Source organism: Gymnoscopelus braueri, assembly GCF_963280865.1.
Source record: "Gymnoscopelus braueri genome assembly, chromosome: 21".
In the NCBI taxonomy this organism is placed as follows: Eukaryota; Metazoa; Chordata; class Actinopteri; order Myctophiformes; family Myctophidae; genus Gymnoscopelus; species Gymnoscopelus braueri.
Window position 1 is genome coordinate 26,357,163 of NC_137623.1, and position 23,794 is coordinate 26,380,956.

General features: G+C 44.5%; 1 protein-coding gene across 1 annotated transcript in view; it reads right to left on the bottom strand.

Moving 5' to 3' along the window:
- The window catches only part of slco5a1 (solute carrier organic anion transporter family member 5A1), a 51,154-nt gene extending 29,116 nt beyond the window's left edge, over nt 1-22,038 (bottom strand). Inside the window, exons 1-2 of the mRNA XM_080417857.1 lie at nt 21,986-22,038; nt 19,939-21,452 (exon numbers count right to left, since the gene is read on the bottom strand). Coding sequence (XP_080273983.1) covers nt 19,939-20,908 — 970 coding nt within the window. The 5' untranslated portion in view covers nt 20,909-21,452; nt 21,986-22,038. The remainder of the gene's footprint in view (nt 1-19,938; nt 21,453-21,985) is intronic.
- Nucleotides 22,039-23,794: the final 1,756 nt, after the last annotated feature.

Here is a 23,794-nt window from a genome sequence, read left to right on the forward strand (position 1 = left end):
CGTTGCACTGCAGCATTGAAAACCTACATTCATACAGTGCTGCATTTTCTTTTTTTCTGTACAGTAAAGTACTGTACTGTACTATACTGCAGTAGTTCTCAAACGTGGATCTGAAAAGGTTTTGTGCCAGGGACCCCCAGAAGAGAAGTACAAAAAAAAAGTAAATTATGCAAAAAAACATTTTAAATATTTTTCAAATATTTTCTAAATTAGCAGATGAGAAGCGTGGCACAAAGTGACGCTCTGTAAGCTTGTAGATCTGCACATTTTTTTATAGCCAACATATGAATAAATAAAGTGGTTACAATGATAACGTGGTTACGTGACGCTATATTAATATTAGTGTCCCCCCCCCCAGGATCCCTGGGGGTCCCCAGACCCCAATTTGAGAACCAATGCTGTACTGTACTGTCCATTGCAACGCCTAGAGCTATTTGGAAACGAGTGCCGCAGGTGACGGCTGTATGATAGATGATCTATGCGGCTGCCGGTTTCACAAAAGAGAAAGAAAGCGAGAGAGAGAGAGAGCTCTATACATCCCCTGTGCACTGGGAATCAATTCGACCATGTGACCTTCCCCCCTCCGGGACAAGAGGAGGCAAAAGACAATGAAAAAAAGGGGGGAATGACGGCATTGTCATGGCAACGTGCTGATACAGCAGTGTCTTCTTACAAGTCCTAAGCTTACAGTTTTTACCCAGAGGGCACGCGCGGGGAATGTCGACTGACATTACACCGCATATTATACGGCCCACCCGCACTCGCACAGAAAGTCACAAACATCATGACGCCAAAGAAACGGGACAAAATGGGTGCATGAGGGAGGCGTTGTGTTGTCTTATGATGACTTGTCAAGACAAGGACCTGCACCGTGTGCAGCTGATCAAGAGTCTCTCTCATGTCGGGGCATGCTGCTCAGTGCTCGACACACACAGGTTCGCTTTAGGAACGAGTGTCGAAAGCGTGTCATTGTCATATAAATAAGTGTGACTCCTTGCTTGTGGTTCCGGTGGCTTGGGCGTCATTGATTGGATATGGGGACATGTTTTTTTTTCCTTTCACATAATGCATCTGGTGGATAAGGGCGTAAGGGAATATTAAGAGACTGGGGTCAGTAAGAGGCCGTCATACTAGGTGGGAGGGGAATGATAGTGAAGTGTGTACAGTGGTGGACAACGTACACAACAGCAGTACTTGAGTCAAAAGTATAGAATCAAATAACAGGAGGAAGGAATTATCAAAACATAATTGGTGAACGCTTCCAGGTTTTGAAGTCTGGGTCAAGATGAGGTTGAACTCACACAAATACCCTAAACCAAAATAATTTACACACCACCCACCCACACAGCGATTATTACCATGTTGTGGGGAGGCAGAGGATTGGTGTGATGAGATTGGGATTGATGGTGTGGATCAGGGTCTTGCATCTGGAATGGGCTGCTCATTGACCCCCTTAACGGGCAGTGGAGCACATGCAGATTACACACGTACAAATTCACAGACGTACACACACATAATGACTCACTGATACTATGGCCAAAGTAATCCACTCACAAATCCTGTTTTGTAGGCCTCATAACTTTTAACAGTGGCCCCAGAAAGCTCATTCGGCATCACCTGGTTTGGCTCAGGCATCCAAATCAAATACAAGCACTGCTAATGACTGATCTCAGGCAGATGTGTGTGTGTGTGTGTGTGTGTGTGTGTGTGTGTGTGTGTGTGTGTGTGTGTGTGTGTGTGTGTGTGTGTGTGTGTGTGTGTGTGTGTGTGTACATGTCACCGTCACCTCCGATCTATGTCACAGACGGACAGATATAATATTCTGTGTGACAGGAGAAACAGGCCTGCCCATGTGAGAGCAATGACTCCACTGGATATAATGATATAGATTGTACTGTGCAGAAAAGCATGTGGTGAAAATCCTAACACTAAATACTGTGTAACAGGCATGCACGTTACAATCCTCAGACCTTTACAGTTCAATTTTTACACTTAAAGAGTTATATACTAAGTTGACCGGGATCCCCCAGGGCTCTATACTTGGCTCCTTTTTCCCAGAATAGGGTTCATGTGGTTAGTCGAACACTGAGGATTTTACTGTGTATATGGGTAAGTACTGTCTTTAATAGCCAAGAGAACCTGCCTGAACAAGTCTTAATCATCTCCTTGAAAGCACCGGCAACAACAAAGCGCTTTGTGTCTTGGAAGTCAACAGTCTGGCTCCATTGGTCTTTCTACCCCTTTACCTCCTAAAGCCCCTTAAGTAAAGTCACACCGCAAGGCACCCAGAGAACTGATCCGCATGTGAAGTCTACCATTCACCCCTCTCACCCACCCACACCTCCTCAGCCCCCCACTACTCCTCCTCCTCCTCCTCAGCTATCCACCACCTCGTGACCCAGCGAGCCACTCCTTCTATACCCCAGATACAAGTCATGTGATGGTGATCAAGTAGATGATTGATGGTGCCTTCAAACAGGCAAGAGACCCAGATCCAATTCAGAGAACATAAGAAATAAATATGGGAATCAAATTGTACATGCTCCACAAGAGTGATTGTAAATACTGTTGATCTTTGAAGAAGAAAAAGAGAGAGAGGGAAAAGCCCATTACATTCCATCTCAAGGCAAAGAACAGAATGCCATTTATCCTGATATGTCCTTATACATAAACACTTTAATACAAATCGTCATAACGATAAAATGGCGCATATTTTTAGCTGTAAATACTTGTTTGTTAGTTGTTAATTTGAACTCTCCCAATGCATGACAACGAAAAGCCCAACTCCCTAATCGGCCATTAAATTTCAGCCAAAGCCCAAGGAAAAAAAACCAAACTGTGTATTGTGATGAATGTTTCAGTGCCAGCAGCATTCCGTTCCATGCAGGGGGTCCCCAAGCTGACTTTCACTAAATCAAATATTTAGAAAAACCCACAGAAAAAGGAGAATGGAGGGAGTCTTTCTCTATATTTAGCCGTTCCACAGATGGCTGGAGCCGAGGCCCCCGGTACAGTAGTCTGACAGTGTGTCTCTGCCAGCCGCGAACAAGTTTTTATTCGGTTTGGGGAGAAACAAGTCTCTGCTCTCACAGAACACTGCGTTCACTGAAACAAAGCGTGACAGCAACAAGACAATTTAAAGAAGGGAGTGCACCAAGGCCTTCCCCCATTCATAGGCATAGTCATCCAGTACATACAGCACAGGTAGACCTCAAGAAGAAAAAAAGCCCTAGCAAAGCTGTTTTGTTTTTGCAGGAACATTTTTACGAGCTAAATCCATTGTGGCGTCTCGCATACAAATGGAGTTATTGGTCGAAAAGCAATCCCATGGGACTCGATCCGCCCAAATCTTGCGAAGTAATGCCTTTGTGTGCGTCAGTAGGGGTCAAAGAGGTCCCATAACGTTTTTTTCTGCTGATTCCAATGCTAGGTTAGGGCTTCTGAAGCCGTGCAAATGGCTAAAAGGAACTCAAGTGCTTCTGCTGATGTTTAAATAGGATCCACTGAGGATGCAAACACAGAGAAATATAGCTGAATTGAGAGAAACACACACACAGACACACACACACACACACACACAAATTCCACTAGAAACGCTGAATGCTGTAGAACTGCCAAACAATGATGTCAGTGTCCATCACTATCTGCCAGGTGAAACCATCCGTTAGGGGCAACACATTCAGAATGGGTGACATTCGTCAAGCCTAAACCGGGTGCGTCTTGAGAGGAAGTAGGTGATGAGGGGTGAGTTGTTAGAGAAGTTTGTCTAGAGTCCAATATCTGACTGGTTTGTCTGACCAATATATCGGCCCTTTTTTTACGACATCGGCAATTATGCAGCCGACGTGTGCCCCCTTTTAACCACTAGTTTCAACCTGGCATCCATATTTTGGGCATGTCATATGTCATTCTAGGAGAAAATGTTCAAAGGTTTTCAAAATAGCAGATTCACAAAGCTCACAATAAGACACGTTGTGAGCTTGTAGATCGACAATTTTCTTTAGAATTCTTTATAGGGCTTAAGTGGTACTTCAGCCCGGGCACTTAGGCTCTAATGTAGCCTGACAGCGCATTACGGGTTCAAGTCCCGTTTCCGACGATCTTTGCTGCATGTCTCTCCACATCTCTCTCTCTCCCCGTTTCCTGTCCATCTCCACTGTAAAATATCAATTAAGGCAGAAAAGCCCCAAAAAAAAATATATATATATTGTTTAAACACGGTAACCTGTGGTTTAGGACTCCCCAAACATTTGACATCAGTTGGGCTCTTATGTTGTGTGCTCTACTTTCTCTCATTTTCTTCTGGCTCTCTCTCTTCCCATCTTTCCACATGACAAGCTGATCAAAGCGTCACAACGCTCCTTAACTGGCTTAGCGATGGAATGCCATTAAAGAGGCACAGCCAAAGAGTATTGTGCTAATCCCTCTGTACCACCACTCTCCCTTTCTCACTCAGTCTCTCTATTGGCTCCTTCAGTCTTGTCATGAGGGCCTGCCCCTCAGCACGCAACCCAGTAAGCAGAAAGACGTTCAGCCTCTCCATAAAACACTATAATCTATCTATCCTGGTGGAATTACACCCCAAAACATACCCCTTTATTCTTTAAATATTTCAACTTTATTCTCAAAATAGCCTAGAAGTTTGCAGACTTTAACCATAACATTTCGGTCTAAAGGCAGAACAACAGATAACAATAATAATTCAAATAACATGAATTAACCGTAATTCTCATAAACAAACATGTTTCATAAAATGTTGGAAATCTGTGTCTGAAGTGAACAGGTAAATCTGCACTGCCCCCAACATTCAATAATTGTGCAGTTGAGCAGTTTTGTCTGGTCAGGAGGAGTGGAAGAAGATCCACCCTGGTGAACTCACCCAAACTCTGTATACACAAATACAACAAAACATATAATCATTAACTTCACAGTAGAACTAGAAAGGCCTCCAGAGCATTGCAAATATATCTGCTTTTGTATCTGCGGTCAAGCGTTAACAGTGGTCTGTACCATCGAGTTCTAATATCACCATCATGAATTATACTATCACAAGCAATTCTAATACTGTATAAATGAGATGCTATGAAGGGTCATTAAAGTACAACTCAACTGCTGGCAAAATTATTTTTAAAGAAACACATTGCAGTTACAGTATAATGATCTAGTCTCTACTGGGCGGTACAATTGGCGAGTTGGCAAATTGAAGTATTTATCTAGCTGTGAAGGATGCCTTTCAGACAGCGAGGTACATGGCCGTGTTCGTGCCGTTGTATAGAACACGCTGCACAAACCTCCATAGAGAGCCTCTCTGTTTGACTTGCCCCCCCCCCCCCCCCCCACCACTTACTGGTGAAATTGAAAAGAGATGTGAAAATCTATGAACGAAGAAAACATGTTTTTCTGCCTCAAGGTCCCAAATGACTCATCCACACAGTATTTCAGGTGGACATTACATTGATTTCAGGCTTTTCAGCGTGGCTGGGAAGTAACAATTATAACCAACACACAGATGGAAACCGACATAAATGGGTAGTTTCAGCTGACTTGCACATCATGCAGTTATTATCTCCACCAGCGGAAATAATATTTTCGCCCGTGAGTGTGTGTCCGTTAGTCTGTCTTTGTATAGCTAATCTCGAACACCAATACTCCCATTAGGCCAAGGAAGAACCTCCCCAAGTCTTTCAATTTGACTGTGTTTTGGCTGCACCCCACGACTGACACAGCCCTGGGTAGGTAACCCAGCCTGGTGGAGATTTTTGCTCTGAGGAGCACACTTTTCTCGTTATTATTGTATTTGGATGATTACCAGTCCTGATCAAAGCCGTCTTCTAATGAGCCTGAGTAGAGAGTTACACAGGCCTAGACACATCCTTGTAAGTATGCACCCAAATGTACACCAAAAAGGAGTCAACAAAACAGTGGATCTGTGTGTGTGTGTGTGAGTTGAAAGGGAATAATTCCCCCAGTATTTCAGTGGGTGTTAGATAATCTGGTGGCTGGACAAGGGGGCCACGGTGTTGGCTGCTCTCACAGGGGTTGGGGGGCATCTGGAATGGATCGTGGGCAGACCCACATTAAGCTGCAGAAGGACTTGTGCGTGTGTGTGTGTGTGTGTGTGTGTGTGTGTGTGTGTATGTGTGTGCGCGCACGCGTGAGTGTGTGCACATGTGTGAGAGAGAGGCGGAGGGAGAGAGAGAGACAGAGAGAGCGCGGAATGGGTAGAGCAGAGTGTGTGATTTCGTACTTAACTTTCTCAGTCACAAGCTTGCACCTGCAGCTTTTCAGGCTGTGCCATTGACAGACATGGCACAGCAATCTGTCGTCTCCCCCCACCCCCCCGCCTAACCCACCCCCCACGCCTCTTTCACCCAGTGCCAAGCATTAGTTCCATTCAAAAGCACATCCTCCACTACCCAACCCCTGGGCACCTCCACTGCAGGACTTGGAAACCAGAAAACAAAGTAAGCCTGAAGGGTCTGCAGAGCCCATTGCAAGCGTGAAGGAATTCTCTTAAAAGTGTGCATTAACACGTACAGTAAGTGTTACTTGGGATATGCAAATGTGTTTTTTTTTACTTGTTTTATTCATAACATCAATGAATGATGGCGAGGGTATCCAGACACATATGAAACCACCTATACTATCCCCTCATGTTAACTATGAACCAATATCTAGAACAGTGATTCTCAACCTGTGGGCTTGGGTAGACCATGAGGATACTGCAATTCTAATACTGCCAAATAATGGCAAAACAATAAGATTTTGATAATATAACACAGATTTGTTTAAATATATGAAATAAGGAAATGAAATGGTATTTTTTTTTAAACCTCGAATATTTTGTTTTCATTATATGAAAAAAATAGGAACTTCTATAGTACATACTGTATAGTATGTTAATGTGGTTAACGAACGAATTATTCAGCACCATACTGTTTTCGTTCACAACATCTTTGGTGTATGAAGGCCACTGTACTGCAGCACACTCAGTGAGTGCGCGTGCGTGCGTGCGTGCGTGCGTGCGTGCGTGCGTGCGTGCGTGCGTGCGTGCGTGCGTGCGTGCGTGCGTGCGTGCGTGCGTGCGTGCGTGCGTGCGTGCGTGCGTGCGTGCGTGCGTCCTCAAAGTCGATGTCCATAGGCTTCTCTGCAGTCTCTACGCAGGCATTGATGCTCAAATACCACTGTTGGCTCGCAGGCAAACCAACGCTATGGTCTGCAACACAGACTCTCTGCTCTTGCAATCTTTCACACACAAACAGTAGTGTTCTCTCCCAAAGGTACTCACACATGCACAGCCCCATGGGTGCCCGCACACGCACACGCACACGCACACACACACACACACACACCCTCTGAAGGTGCAAGCACACCGTCAGCTTTCCACAACAGCTGTGCTTTCTGCATTTGGGGCCTTATAAACCATCCACCAGCAATACGGCCCCCAAGACACTGCGAGAGCAGACGATGAAGAGAGAAAATACGAGGACCAAGGTTTGGACTGAAAACTAATTAAAGTCATTAAAAAAAAGCTTATTAAGTGTATATCCGTTGTTTCTTGCAACTACTCATGCACCATGTACTTTAGCTGACCAGAGGTTGTGATTTCTTCATTTCCCTGTGCTGAGCAAACTCTCAGTTAGCGAACATCTGCTGACGGCGCTCGTCAATATCCTGGTTGTATGTTAGCCCGTTAGCCTATATGTTACATAACACACCATCAGCTTTACCCCCTGATTTACACTTGGTTGCACATCGAAAATTGCCAATCTACAAGCTCACAACATGCCCCGCTGAGCGTATAGATCTGCTCATTAACTCGCACTACACACTGGTGCGAGTTACCAAGTATAATCCAGGCTTTACAGTACATTTGCAGGCATAACCGACCGTGCCTGGCAGGCAGGGGCACTATGACACACACCGATACATTTGCACAGTAGAATCGGCCGCCAGTCTGCACGCCTTTGGGGATTTATCTCTGGTCTCGCTGCATAATTCCCTGTGGCACGTGTGTGTGTGTGTGTATGCGTGTGCGTGTGCACACACACACACTTGCATTTATGTCTGTGTGTGTGTGCATGGTGACTAACCCACAGGCTGAGGTGAGAAAGCATCTCTGGAGTCATCCATCTCTTTCAGAGTGGGCTGCTGTCCCTCCAGGGAGCTCTACCCACATGAGGCTAGTCAGAGTGCGGCCAGCACTCGCTGGCGTGCCGCGTACAGCCGACACAGCAGAACAACTACTGAAGGTCACTACTGGATAATATGAACATTTCATGTCAGTATAATTTTGGCCAAAATAACTGCAATTTACAATATTATTGCGATAATAAAAAAAATGGGCTTCAAACTCTTAAAATGGCACTAAAAACACTGGAATCACTGTCTGGACATGACATTGTTTTGAGACAAACATTTTTATTATCTCATGGGGCGTAGTTTGTGAACATCCCTTTAACTACAAAACAAGGACTATCGCCAAGAACCAGCAGTTAATTACAATGAAGATTAGTAGTACTTATTTTTATTATTCAGCTGTAATCAAAGATGCCCGCCCTCTCTACACATGTTCACTGTTTGTAGGTGCTTTTAATGAAAAATGTAATAGTCAGACTCTCTACAACACACAGCAGGTAATCACATTTAGAGATAATTTATTTTATTATTCAGCGGTAATCAAAGATGCCCGCTCTACATGTTCATTGTATGTACCTACGCATGTATGTTTTCTTTTCACCGAGCCCCTTCTAATGAATTCCACCACTCAAAAGAACCAATCATTTGGTATTAACCGACTGGATTGGATAGCGTTTTGTAATATATACAGATCCATATGAATATTATTTACCATGACAATATACAACAGAGCAGTGTCTTGCAGGCAGCGATGGAAAGGCTGCAGAATAATGGGCATTTTTAATACAGCGGCCTATGAAATAATCAAAACTGTGCAAACAAGAGAGTTGCCCGAGTGTGGGAAAAAGGAAATGGTTAAGGCTTTCCAGCTCTCCGAAGATTACCGTCAAATCCTTGCACTTCTGTAAAGACCATTAACACATACACCTTCCTGCTGTAGCCACCTCCCACAGCAGGCACAGAGTCCATCAAGAAGAACAATAGGCAGTAAACAGCTCAGAGGGCACAACTGGTCTAAAAGCCTTATACAGTATATATACTTGTATATTATACTTATTCGTGTGATGTGTTGCTCGATGAAAATCGGCTTTTATAGACTTAACCCATTAAGGCCGGGAACGCATCTGTGTGTCATTTTACGATTACTTTGGCTATTCAAAAATAGCAGATAGACAAGCTCATAGCGCGGCACCGAGCACTATGAGCTTGTAGATCTGCTCTTTTTGAAAAATGTTGAAGATTTGTGCAAATCTTTGAATACATATATATTTTTAAGCGTTGGGATTTAGGATTTTTAAAAAAGAATCTGCCTCAGGTCTTAATGGGTTAAGGGGTACACCTGCTAAATATACCCGGGGTATTAATCGACTTGGTGAGCCAAATCGGTGAACGGTGTTGGTATCACTGAGGAGAAGAGTGTGACCGTGTAGAGGGTAGATCTCTGTTCAGGGTCATGTGCTGATGTGCTTTGTGATACATAAAATAGAATGACCCACACACCGTCTACAGTTGCACTATGAAGACAACTTGTTGCCTGAAGAAGGTCCATGATCGAAACATAAGTTGTCTTTATTGTGCAAGACAAGTGTAGATGGTGTGCGGGTCATTCTATTTTATACTACACGTCTGCAACTTCCCCCAAGCAACCGTCCCTAAGCTGACAAGGTGTGCAAAAGGCTTTGCTTCTCCGGTGCTTTGTGATAAGGAAAAAAAAAGAAAAAGAAAACTAAAGTGCTGACGCTGGCAAGAGCAGGCGACTCGGACGACTGTTTCAATCAAGAGATTCATTGCCTTTCTCTAAAAACACAGCATTCAATGGCTTCAACAGTAGACACACTGACTGCATCACAGCACAGGACACTCTGTGCCCATTGTTACAAGATAGTCCTGGACGATAACTAATTTCCTGCCCACACACATCAAGCATAAGCCATCTCATGACTTTGTGACACTCAACACTGATTAACTGAGTGTTTGTCATGATTGCTGTCGTTTGAGATGGAGATGGGGGGCATAGTCACTGTGGAAGACTGTCGATGATGGAAAGCAAACACATTAATTGAAGTGGCTTCTCATTTTTATCTATCGGAGCCGGAGGCATGAATCACTTTGAAAAGCTCAGCAGGATGCGGCAGTTCATTGAGATTTCAATGCCGTTTAAGCTACTTGGAACACACCCAGTAGATGTCAGTGAGGTTACAGTGATGTTGAAATTTGGTAAAACCTTGCGTTATATACACAGTAGCTAACTGGGCATAATATACGTCCAAACATTGCCAATAATATTTATGTGGGTGCTCTGTGATCGAGGATCTACCGATGTTCAAGATCTGCTGAATGAATTGGGCTGGGTATTTTTTTGAGATACAGTTTGCCATGACATCAACATTTTGTAAAATATTTTGGAACTTTATTAGCTGTACTGTTTACAATAACATATTTTGATGCAATGTGGGCTACATGTTTTGTCAAATTAGGTAAAAAATGTGAGAGTAGAATAGGTCCTGCCAGCTCAAAGCATCTGAACGTTACATTTGTGCTTACTAAGGCCTACATTTTGGTTAAAGTTACAAAGTGATGTATGCATGTCAAAGTGATTTGTTATAAATTTGAAACTTTATGCAGTTGCTGTAGCACCACCATTAGGGCCATTAGCTCACAATTCCAGCTGAGGAAGTTTGGATTGGACTGGTCCTGTGAGCAAAGTTCTGTTTATTTTCATGCATTAAGACAGATTTTCGAATGGCAAATACAAGAGGGACCAGCAGTAGAGCTGCCCAGCCCCTAATTAGTCTAACATAGCACCAGAGACCGTAAAGATAACGCTAGAGAAAGCATAAAGCTATCAGTGCTAAATGGCACTTCAATGGCTCTGTAATTTCGGAATTAACCTGTGTAATTTGTTCAACCTCACAGATGATTTCTAATGTCTCGAATTTGATGTAGCCTATTAAAACACCACATGAACCCTGGCATCCCTATTCTGGGGGCGAACATTACGCCAAAATAGCCCCCCCCCCTCTTTTTTTGTTCCTACTCTGTACATGGTGTTTTATATTTGTGATGATATTGAATGTTTGGTGCTATTTTTTATATGTTAATGAATTGAATACCTAGGACCCCAATGGAAACAAGAACGCAAGGACTTTTTTGGTGTTATCCTTTTAGACAAAGCGTTTGACTGTACTCGTGCCGTTTTACATTTCTGTCTAATAAAATATTCAATCAAATCGATCAATCAATCAATCTACAAGATCACAATGCGTGGCCGTGAACTTGTAAATTGGTCAGGGTTTGGGTTAAGGACCCGCTGCAATGGCCTCAAGAGAAGGTTCCTATACGCTGAATTCACAACAGCAGCATCGACCCATGTTCCGAGGTGTGTCTGCTACCAAGATGAAGAAACGGACTGTATGGAAGTAGCACATTTTGATTAAGCTTTAAACTAGCAGCTGTAGATGTGAAATGAATCAAGATTGAGCAACTACGTGACCCATTTATTGTCCAAAATCAATACGTTGTTTACAAACAAGCTGCCAGAGAGAAGCAACGATTGTCTCTACTTCGTGCTGACAGCTGGCTGGGCAGAGAAGCTGACATGAGCAGCTCAGAACACCAGCAGCACCAGAGCTGTCCTTGCCCTCTACTTCCAATACTGAGGCTAGATTGTTTATGTATGTTGTTTAGTTAGTCTATCCATCTAAAACTTTAATATGCACTACTTCCATACAGCACTCCGTTTCTGTCCATCTCAAGTGGTGCAGAGTGTGTGCCTTGTCCACGCCCAGGGAGAGCACCCGGTAGTTTGAGGGGGGATCAAAGCCAATAGATGCGCCTAGATGGGGATCTCACAGACAGAGAAGAGAAGAAGAGAGGCTTGATGCTCGTCTCTGGCAGCTTGTTTGTAAAGGATTTAAACATTTCAGGAAATAAATATGCTGTGTAGTTGCTCATTCTTGATTAATTCCACACCTGCAACTTTTATTTGACAGTTCTGCTATCAATAAGTCTCGTCTCATTAGACTCATCGACGCATTCTAGAATGTGCCAGTGTGTGAATTTAGTGATACAGTGACAAGTTCAACTAACATACCAGAGTTAAGCGACTGTACCAGTGTCACATATTTAATTTTAATGTGAGCAACAGGAGCCAAGCATCAAAGAGGCTTTGAGAGGCGATGACGAATGGAGGCAGTGAGAACAAAGAAAGAATGTGACCTCTTTTTTTTCCCACAGTGCTGAAAACAAAAGGCTTCTCTGCCGGCCGACTTTCACACATGCAAAGGTCTCTTGGCATTTCCTTCAGATTGCCTGCCTGCCCCCCCCCCCTCCTCCCCATCAACACGATACTGTCATGAGGCTCATGGCCTGGAGGTTAGCTAATGGTGATAAAGATGCTTGGTGGTCAATTGGTCAGTGAGGTTCATACCACATGCCTATGGTATGTGCTCTGCTAAGACCTGTTGCAGTGGGTGGGGCACCACATGTTCCCACCACTGGGCTGGACAATGCAGTCCCAGCAGGAATTTTGTGTCTCTGAATCATCTGCACAGCAGCCATAGAGAGCACATTATGGTAAACGCCTTGTACGAAAAGCATCATTAGTTCACGGGGGGGATGGCGGTGGGTGGCATGTCTGGACATCAGCTGAAGCATCAGCTGTGGTTTACATAGCTGGCAGCCACGCAGTCTGCTGCCTAGAAAGAAAGGTCAGCTACTGCTGAGTAACCCTACGAAGCACTGTAGCCAGCAGGCCTACACGGATGGAGAGCAGGGCAGGGATATTTTTAAAGCCTACACAAGGGATATGGATGGGCTGGGGGTGTTTTTTTGTATTGGCTGTGGGGGGTGGAAGGGGGGGGGGGTGATGGCAGTGAGGAAGCAGGACCAGCTCTATCTGTGCCAGCCTCTGAGAAGGGCAAACACGCACCCTGTCTCATCCTGAAACGTGATCTGTCAACCTAGAGGGCCAGAGTGCAGTGGGAGGCAGACAGGATTGCAAGGGACGCGTGTGCGTGTGCGTGCGTGCGTGCGTGTACATGTGTGTGTACGTGTGCACGCACCCACACATGTGCAGTACAGTTCACAATTGGCTTTGACTGTTGCTAGGCTGAACAGGGCACAGCAGCACACAATGTAACGAAATTGCGTGCGTGAGCAGAGCCAGCAATACACAAGGTCACTGACCAATACTCTTCTGTCAAAAATGTTTAAGACATAAGTAAAAGGGTAAAACCACGTAACTTTTCAAAACAAATCTTTATCTGAACAGCCAATCTACGGGGTAGATAGGTATTGCATAGAAGACAGTACTTCTGGAAGCAGGAGAGCAGCTGTTCTCTTTCTAAATTTATCAGAGCAGAGCACACATGGTGCAAGAGCGTGCATGAGTGTGAGTGTGTGTGTGTATGTGTGCAAACGAGACCGGTGTTCAAGCAGTCTCTGGGGGTGTGGTTGAACGGCCCCTTTTTTCCCCTCAGCTGAGCATTCCCTGTCTTCCTCCTCTCCAGTAAATAAACAGTCTCCTCTACAGCCCCACTGTGTAACGCAGGGGCTAAGTCAGACGCCCGTGGTCGTGTTCCAACTTCCAAGAGCCTCTTATTAAAACATTAATAATGCAAAAGCACCAATAGCACACAGTCGGACACTAGCCTCAGAACCATCTCCACAACAAAACCAGGTAAGAGAAACCAAAGACTAGTGAAAACAGCAGGGATTAAAGGAGTAGTTCACCCCAAAAATGACTTATTTTCTATCAAAATTACACACCCCATGAAGCATTGAATTTTTGTTTTTGGCCCATTCCTAAGCCAATAATTTGATTACCGGCAGAGAGATGCTAATGTATCCGGTAGGAGACTCAAAGCTCCAATCGGAAATACACCGGGTCATCAAATTATTGGCTTGCGGAATACGACAAAAACCAAAAAAATCTACATGACTTCAATGCTTCATGGGGGGTGTAATTGATAGAAAATTAGTAATTTTTTCGGTGAACTATTCCTTTAACAAACCTTATTCTGCACTGTATGTCTTGGGATTGGTTTTAACGCCTGTCGCAACATAAATGTCGGCTACTCTGTACTACCCGGTACAAAAAAAAAAGAGTTTTACAAGGAGGCATATTGCAGTCCAGCATGGAAAAGATTATCTATGCAAAAGCATAATAAAGATCTATTTAATTATCCAAATGTCTATGGTAGGGTCAAGTGAAATGTGGCACTGTACGCCTTCACGAAAGAATGCATCACGAAGGATGATCCCGTGAGCGAGTGGTGGCCCTCATGGTGGTCATGCACACAGCAATCTAATCAGCCCGCCTGGACACACATCCTCCCCCCCAGTCAATAACAGCTTCACAGCATCATTAGCTTGCGAATCACAGAGGGCACAAGTGGACAACCCTGCGCCCTACCATGACCTCACTGATGATGGCTGCGGCTCTCTAAAGCTTCACTCGAAATGTCAAGAAACAGGATTATTGATCGTCTCTAGATCTATGGGTCATTGTGTCGCCCAAACGGGGACGATGACGTTAGAGAGCAGGGATGTTTTAGTTTCACTCGTTTGGCAATATGTCTGCAGTCTCTGCACCTTTTGATTGTGCGGGTATAAAAAGGAGAAACACACCAATGCCCTTTCATGAACTCCCTTGAGAAGTCAGAATTTGCGTCGAGAGATAAGACTAAAACGAGAGAGATTAAAGGCATTAAATTTAAGGTTTTAAGTCCAGTTTTGTCTTTGGATAAGAAGGAACGTTGCTCAACCGAAAAAACTAATCATCTAATAAGACTAGGCGGCCTCACACAAGGTGGAGTGGCTTGTAAGAGAAGGACACAGACAAACGCTCACCATAGTAACGTCAGGAATGGTATGTAGTAAATCTGTCCAAGGAGCGAGGGAGAGGTGCAGATTTGCATATACTGGCAGTTTCGAGACTAGCGCTTCCAGCTGCTGCCAAAAATTGCCTTTCAGCTCCCTGGAGGGCTAGTACTGCTAAACCACACAACACAGAAAATACTGAAGAAAAGTCAGAAACGTGTGTGTGTGTGTGTGTGTGTGTGTGTGTGTGTGTGTGTGTGTGTGAGAGAAATAGAGGAAGAGAGATATGCCCACAAGGAACTGTACACAGACTATTAAATACATTCCTGAATTTGCATAGTAAAGGAGGTTTAAAACTCTCCATCCATACCCCTATATCATTACCAACATGATGGGAGGCCTTCCCTAGAAATGGGGAGTACAGAAGAGGGAATGCCCCTGCTGTGTACGCATGCATACACACAGACAAGTAGTTAACTACACACTCACACACACATTAGGGGCACCAGGGCTATACCTCAGAGTCAACCTCACTGTCCTACAAAAACAATGACACCTCCCTTCTGTGTCAGTGCAAATTTAGATGGGGGGGGTTTACACACTAATGGGTAAGCACCTCTAGGCTGGCCTACTACTGCTCCGCAAAATTAACTTGGTAGAATAATATTATTTATTGTTTCCACATCTATCACTTAGTTTTCCACATAGTTTGGGTAAGCATGGAGTACAAGAATTTCACTGCCTGCAATGTTGCTAGCTACCTGCTGTAATGTTGCATGTGACAATAAAAAAACATTTCCATTTCCACTCGTTAATTTTAAAGGGTGAAAGCAGGTGTGAAGGAATTAAGGTTTTAATACACGGTTGTTTGAAGCAATGCTGGAATTGTGTGTGTGCATGTGTATATTTTCTATGTGCTGACACTATTCGTCTGTCGGGTGGAAACTTAACATAATTATGTCCAAAACTTACTTTTCAGGATTACAAATTCAAAAATAACAAAAGTAGCAGATCTACAAGCTCAAAACGTGTCGCTTCGCGATCTGCTACTTTCGCTGCAGATCTGCTACTTTAATACTTTTGTGTGACGCTATAGTATGATCACGTCAGGCATTAATTTACCAAAAAAACACAAAAAGTTAAAATATGGAGATAGGAGGTTTCTGCCCGACAGCAACGTATTATTAACTAATGCAAAAGTGATTAGCCTATACTGTAGCTGGCTGTAAAGCCGCCACAAGCATACATATCTCACTTATGGAGACCACACACTGTAAAATAATGCAGCAACTCAGACCTAACTTCCTGGCAAAATTGTTCATCGTAATTTTCTTGAGTCGTTCACTATGAAAGGGTCAAGGAACAGACATTGTAGCAGACATTATAGCAGTGTCTGACGTTTTTGGCTACGTTTGTGCAGTGGTTGGTACTAAAATGATAGTCAAGCAAGTTGCAACATGAGACCATTATACGACAGCTACTAACATATCATAAGTTGTAAATAAAGGGAACTCTGTTGTTTGCGTCAACAGAAACTGCTACTGTACCTGAACTGGAAATAATACCGCCCAACAATTAATAGGGAATCTAAGGCTATCTGCTAGTCTATGGGCACATAGTTTTGTCCCTTTGGAGAATTGGCAACCCACGTTGTCTTCTTCTGCCAAGCATAGGCTGCGTCCAAATCTTCCCGACCTCTTTTTCTTTTTAATAGCATGGCCGAAGGCCAAGCAGTCTAGAACAGGATTCATCTATTCTGTATGGCTGTATGCATGTCTGTCCCCTCATCCCGTTATGTGCATAATGTCACAAAATAGAAACGCCTCCAGCAATAAATACATGTGGCATGAACACACGGCACAACCAGGAAAATTAACCCGGTTAAGTTAAGGTGTCACTGTGGGAATGATGCCATCCGGATTGTTCCTGTTCAGTGTGGCTTTGCCACTGAACACTGCATTGCAATTTATGTGGCGTAGTTCACAAACTGGACACAAAGTAACTTACAACCAATAGCAAAACATTTGCAGCCCTACATGCATGTAGTCGTGGAGGATGGAGAATTTCAGCATTCTTAGTGAGACGCGCCGACACTCTCCCGTCAACATTTCAGCAACATGTAAACAAGTGAACAAAAAATTATTATTATAACTATATAAACAGACATGACTAGGAATCGTCAAATTAAGACGTTTACTTTAATTCAAGCGTTTCATTTTTTAAACTATGGCCTTGAAACATTGTGGCTTTGCCGCAAATTCCGATCATGATGGTGGAAGTAAAAAGAAAATATATTTTTCAATTATTTCTGTCAAATAATTAATTTGAAAAAATCCCTAATGACAGTAGACTTAAGTTAACTTGCACACATTGATAAGGTGGGTATTGGGTAATCAAGATTTCCCCTTTTTTTTGCACAGTATGAACATATATTAGACTATAATTTAGGCCACCTTTAGGCCAAGGCTGTTTGACACACTATGTATCACAACATCCCTGGGAGAAAGTGAAAGATAGAACCTGTAGTCACAACAACACTGCCTTACAACATCAATCTCAAGTCCCTGCATGTATTACTTCTTTAAGGCCAGTCAATGAAAATGTAAACCACTTATCACATCACTCCGACATATTGAATAAGGACAAGTTTCTACACACAAAACTTTGCAGAAATTATTATCCCTCCGTGAGCCATCTGAAAATAACCTCCAAGGTCAAAGGAGCGAGTGGCTTGTGCCATTGCTCACTACTGCTTTGACAGACACCTAGAGGAGCCGATGCCTTGTCTGTCACAACGCAGTGACCCTTTACAGGGGTGATGCATTTGTTATTGAGTACGCTACCTGGGCGAGGGCAAAGTGCCAGCCGATATTGGAGGTGGAGATTTCTTTCCCCTCCTTGTTTTTCCCAGTCTGGCTCGATGCTGGCTATGCTGCATTGGCTCCTTGCGACGCAGGCTGCTTGTGATCAATACTCGTTCTTAAGGGCAGCGGAGCAGGCAGTGTAAGTGGGCTCAATGGCCAATGTATAGCCTCTTCCATAGGGCTGTGTAATGTGATGAACAGCCAGTGTCACCACCCTGCCTCCCTCATACTGTGCAGCCATTCTCAAAGAACACATATGCTGGGAGTGCTCACCACATGCACACAAACCAGCACAAATCCTGTGCAGCCCCACTGAGCATGAAAATAGAAGTTTTTCTTTGTATATACAGGAAGCCGCCAATCAGCCAGCGTTGTTCCATTTTGTAACCTATTGAATTCTGTGATTTCCGTAGTGTAGGATGTGACAACCAACCAACGTGATAATAATTAGATTTAAAACAAAATCTATTTACAAAATAGCCTGGGTGACACACGCACAGTTTCTGTATGAAGCAGGACCAGAACGTGCTACAACATATTAACAGCATCCCTTTTATTGAGACTGCTATCTATCTACTACTTTTCATGGGATATCATGGTCCACCTGGTGTCCATGAATGAGTGACTGACCACAATATGCAACGGTTTGTCAACGGTAGCAGTCTGCTGCACTGTCGGGAATAAGTCCTAGCCTGCGAATCCAGACAGCCAAGCAACAGACAAACACAAATCAACACACAGTGTGTGAGCACGATACATTGAGCCGCTATGAGATCAGATTGAGAGGTGCGTGCAAGTAGGACCTGGATGAATCAACTAAGAAGTACAGACAGGCAGGCAGATTGCCTTTTAAATTATGACCTTATCCATGAGGTATTCACTGTATGTGTGTGCTATGAACTGCCAACTGCTCTGAGCAAAAACCATTAGAAAGATTATCCTACTGATAGGCCTTGCATACCAGGAAAATGACAGGCTGCCACTGTGAAAACATCCTGACGGATGCCTGGTAGCTCAACCACTTAGGACCACATGCTCCTTGTGAGTTGCTAGGACCAGAGTTCGAATCCGTCTCCCGTCTTGTCTCGCATGTCTTCTCTCTCTCTGCTCTCTCAGTTTCTAATATGCTCGCGCATCTAAAGAAATAAGAAAATGTAATGAGAGCTTAAATAAAAAATAAAAAAAGCTCTAGAGGATTTAAGGAGGAATACAGCTCTGCTAATGATGAGACGTACGTAGACCCTGAGCTTTCCTGCAGGACTGTGTTGCTTTAATGCTAACAGTCGTACACACTAAAGAGAAAACATGTCTATAGACATATTCACTTACTCACAGTACTGCCCTAGTACACACACACACACACACACACACACACACACACACACACACACACACACACACACACACACACACACACACACACACACACACACACACACACACACACACACACACACACACACACACACACACACACACACACACACACACACACACACACAAATCTGGATCATTAATCACAAGCAACTCAGCTCCCCGTCAACTCCTCTTACATGTGCTTCAGAGCCAAGGTTGACTTTGTAGGCTCTGTATTTACCCAACATGCTGCAGGGGTTGCATACCTTGGGAGATTAAATCAAAAGGACTGGAGAGATGAGGGACAAGATCATCTCTGGTCTGTGCACCGTATGCACATACATAATACACATCGACTCCTGGAACGCAGCTGCAAGACACCCTCAAGCCTGCATCCGTTCTCTAATTTCATCAGGTCAACCTCATTTAAAACGTAGAACAAAAATCAGCTTGGCTAATTGACACTAATTCTGTTGGCAAACACTAATTCCATACCCCCAGAGGTCTGTGTCCTTCCGGTCACACATCAAACCTGCATAGTTTGTAAACAGCAAGACCCAAAAAACATGACCGAATTATTACAAGTAATTTTGATGCTTAAAAAAAGGACAAGTATAGCGTAAAATCATGCAATTTGTCTTCCAGGCCAGCATAAACACAATGTTTTAACTGAAAACATCTCACTGAGATGACCTACAATTGCCCTTAATGTATCGTACTGACAGTGGCTGATCCTGGAGCTGCAGAGATGGCTTACCCAGGTAAAGTGAAGCGTTCTCCTTCTTCACATTGTCATCGAGGTAGGTGGGCCCCAGGGTGTAGATTGGCGTTGACCCCATGCCCACTAGGATTTGGGCACAGATGAACAGTGTCACATACAGGTTGTGTTCATTGCCCTCCTGGTCGCGGGGGCACGACGCCACGTCCAGCGGCTCGCGCCCGCTGGCGTTGCTGCTGAGGCACAGGCCCTCGCGGCCCAGCGAGGAGTTCAACTCCTGGATCTTATAGGGTGGGGAGATGAAGTGTGGCAGGGCGAACAGCCCCGCCCCCAAGGCGATGAAGACTGCGCCGACGGCCAGCCAGCGTGGCCTTTGACCTCTGCCCCCAAAGTAGGAGATGAAGACCACCACCAGCAGGCTGCCGATGTCGAAGCAGCTCACCAGCAGGCCAGACTCGGAGCTTCGGAGGCTGTAGCGCTTCTCGATGGTGGTGATGACACTGCTCAAGTAGCCCGACACCATCAGCGACTGGATGAAGGTCAGGTAGCACATGCAGAACAGGAAGCAACGCGAGTCCCTCAGGATCTTGCGCACGTACTTCCTGACCGGGATGCGGATGAAGCGGGTAAGAGAGAATCCAAGCTTTTTACCCCTGTTGCCCGCGGACCGGTGGCCGTCCACGCGCATGGAGCTGCTCAGCCCCACCATGCTGGAGGCCGAGGGAGAGAAGTCAGTCCTGGAACACGGGGACTCTGCCTGGCTGGAGTCTGGGGTCTTGGGCTGGAGCTCGCTGCACTCGTCCGCGGCCACAGAGGCGCGGGCGGTTTTGACCAGCCGAGTGTCCAGGTCCTCGCACTCGTGCCGGCAGGGCCCGTTCAGGATAGGCAAGCTTTTGGACTTGAAGCCAGTACGATGACCCGGGTCAACGTACTGGCAGTCCTGGAGGTCGTGGACGTCCAGAGACTCGGACACGTCGCTCCCCGTCTCATCATTGTCGGACGACGCCATGGCACGGTCCGTTGCTGGGCTCCGGGCTATGTTGACAGGTCAGTCACTCAGTAGCGGCTACCACATGAGGACACGCTGGAGGAGTCACTGCAAGGCTGGGCGTTGGGAGCAAAGCTTCTGCCCTGACAGTAGAAATGGGGAGGACTGATCCCCCTCTGGCTATGGGCATGTTTTGTCCATACTGCCATTCGCAGCAGGGTTGCTTTTAGCACAGAAAGCCTCTCTCCAAGCACAACATCTGGGCTAAAGATTTCTGGCAAGCTAACAAATTCTGATAGTCGTATCTTGACTTAACAGACAGAAACATTACTCACGTCCATTAGGCGTTTAAGAATGATTATCTAGGATATAATCTGCAAGAAATGGACTGAATGGGGGCGAAACTAAGTACAGGACTAAAACTAGTTATCAATAATAAACAATTCCTTATGTTTACTGTCCCTCCTGTTCAGTGTTCAGTGTTGTCATGATTTTATGGCTCTTTGTTATAAGTCTTCATAGCATTTCTGTTCCTTTTTGTCCCGATGGCTATGCAGCAAGCAACCTATAACAGAAACAAGAAACAATGTGACAATTATTATCAACGTTACTGTCTGCTACACGCATAGTTTCTATACAAAATATAGGCTGAACCATCATCTCACACCCGTTGACACTCCAACAGGGGCAGAACAAAAATCCTATTTAGAATAATACACACACATGATGACATCACTAAATAACTAAACGAGCAGCGAGATATCCGACACAAAGCCCCATCCACACAAACAAAATCACTGTCAAACTGAACATTAGAGCAAAAAATAACGATACAGCCCCTCTTTGTCAGACGAGAAATGATAGAGAACCAGAACAATGAAAAGACCACGCTCTCAGTCCACAAAACGTTTCAGGCGTGACTTTGAAAAGAATTGCCTAAACCATAAAGAAAGACGGGACATATCGGACAAAAAAAGACACACTTGTTAAAATCTCCCACCGTTATTTCACATAACTTCTATACGCGTAGCAGCGAGACTAAACCAAACCCCCCCGGAGGAACGCTGTGTCTTTCTGACGGCTGAATTTAGTACTCACGCAGGACAGACTAGAGGGAGGGAGCCTGTTGTTGTCTGTGGAGCTCAGCGGCCACTCACTGAATGAGCTGGTGGGTTTGATGGTTGATGGTTGGTAGTGGTGGAGGGCAGTGTTGCCAGACTTTGTGAGAGAAACAAGCAACCAGTTCTAGGAAAACAAGCCCGAAAGGAGCAACTGGGCACTAGGCCATTATTAGCCCTAGAATGTCTGTGATCTTACATACATTTCAAGTATTCCAAATACACAGTCATAGATCGCTCTCGGCTCCCCACTGTGTAGTGCCAATCTGCGCGGCCATAACAGTGCTCTAAACTCCGTCTGTACTCACCCAATAATTAATTCCTAAGACGTGTAGTCATATTTTGTCCTCTAGTTTCATATCCATGTGAAAGTTCTGCCAGAAAACGTGTGTTTAGTCAAATATCTCCACTTTTTCACGAGCTGCACACGGACGACTTTTTGTACGACGCGAGGGGCCAGGAATGATTGCAGGACTGAATATACGTAACTTCCTTTAGGACGCACAAATGTTTGGGACACACAATTGACAGGTGCTTGTGATTGGTGCGGGGTAATGAATCATCACCTGCCAATTGTGTGTCCCAAACATTTGTGCATCCTAAAGGAAGTTACGTATATTCAGTCCTGCAATCATTCCTGGCCCCTTGCGTCGTACAAAAAGTCGTCCGTGTGCAGCTCGTGAAAAAGTGGAGATATTTGACTAAACACACGTTTTCTGGCAGAACTTTCACATGGATATGAAACTAGAGGACAAAATATGACTACACGTCTTAGGAATTAATTATTGGGTGGGTACAGACGGAGTTTAGAGCACTGTTATGGCCGCGCAGATTGGCACTACACAGTGGGGAGCCGAGAGCGATCTATGACTGTGTATTTGGAATACTTGAAATGTATGTAAGATCACAGACATTCTAGGGCTAGGCCATTATGAGCACTTTAAAGGTGGGGTAAGTGATTTTCTTTGGTTAAAATAAGTGTTAAATAGCTCTATAGTATCTTCTGATTGTACTCATTGCAAACTCATTGCTAAAGCGTATAAAAACAGGAGTCTCCATCACTCCATGTCTCTCCGTCCACCTCTTTATTAAACAGAAAATGCATTTTCAGGTCGGGATACCAATTTCATCCAATCAGGATAGAGAACTCAGTCAGGATGCAGATTAGACAAGTGAAATTGGAAGTGATGACACTAAGAAATGAGCAGACAAAATTGGAACTGGAACACTATAAAAATGAAGCTGACAAATGGGTACTCTCCTGATTGGCTGAGATTTTGTCACCTACCTGAACATTTATTTTCTGTTTATCAAAGAGCTGGAGAGACAGGGAGACAGACTGGAGAGACTGGAGAGACAGGGAGACAGACTTACTGAACAAACATTCTATAGTCAATTACTATCAAAATATAGTGCTTTAACCTTTTAACAAAACACTTTTTGCAACCCGCAACCGGCAACCACCAATATTTACAAGCAACTTTACAGAGGAATAAGCCCCAACTGAAAGTCGCTTATAATAAGCGGACGTGGCAACACTGGTGGCGGGGGGGAGACGAATCTTTTTTTCTTTTCAAACGGATTCCCGGGATTTGTAGTCCTTTCCCTGAATGCTCCCGCGTCTAAATCACGTTCTAACCGCGTGTGGAATGCATGCAAACGAATGAAGACATATTAACCGATACAGACACAAGAACAAGAACCAGTGAAGTTCGTTTAAATACGGATTTTCTTTCGAGCCAATCACGGCTGGCTCTGGGACTACAAGTCCCATAATGCTCCTCGTCCT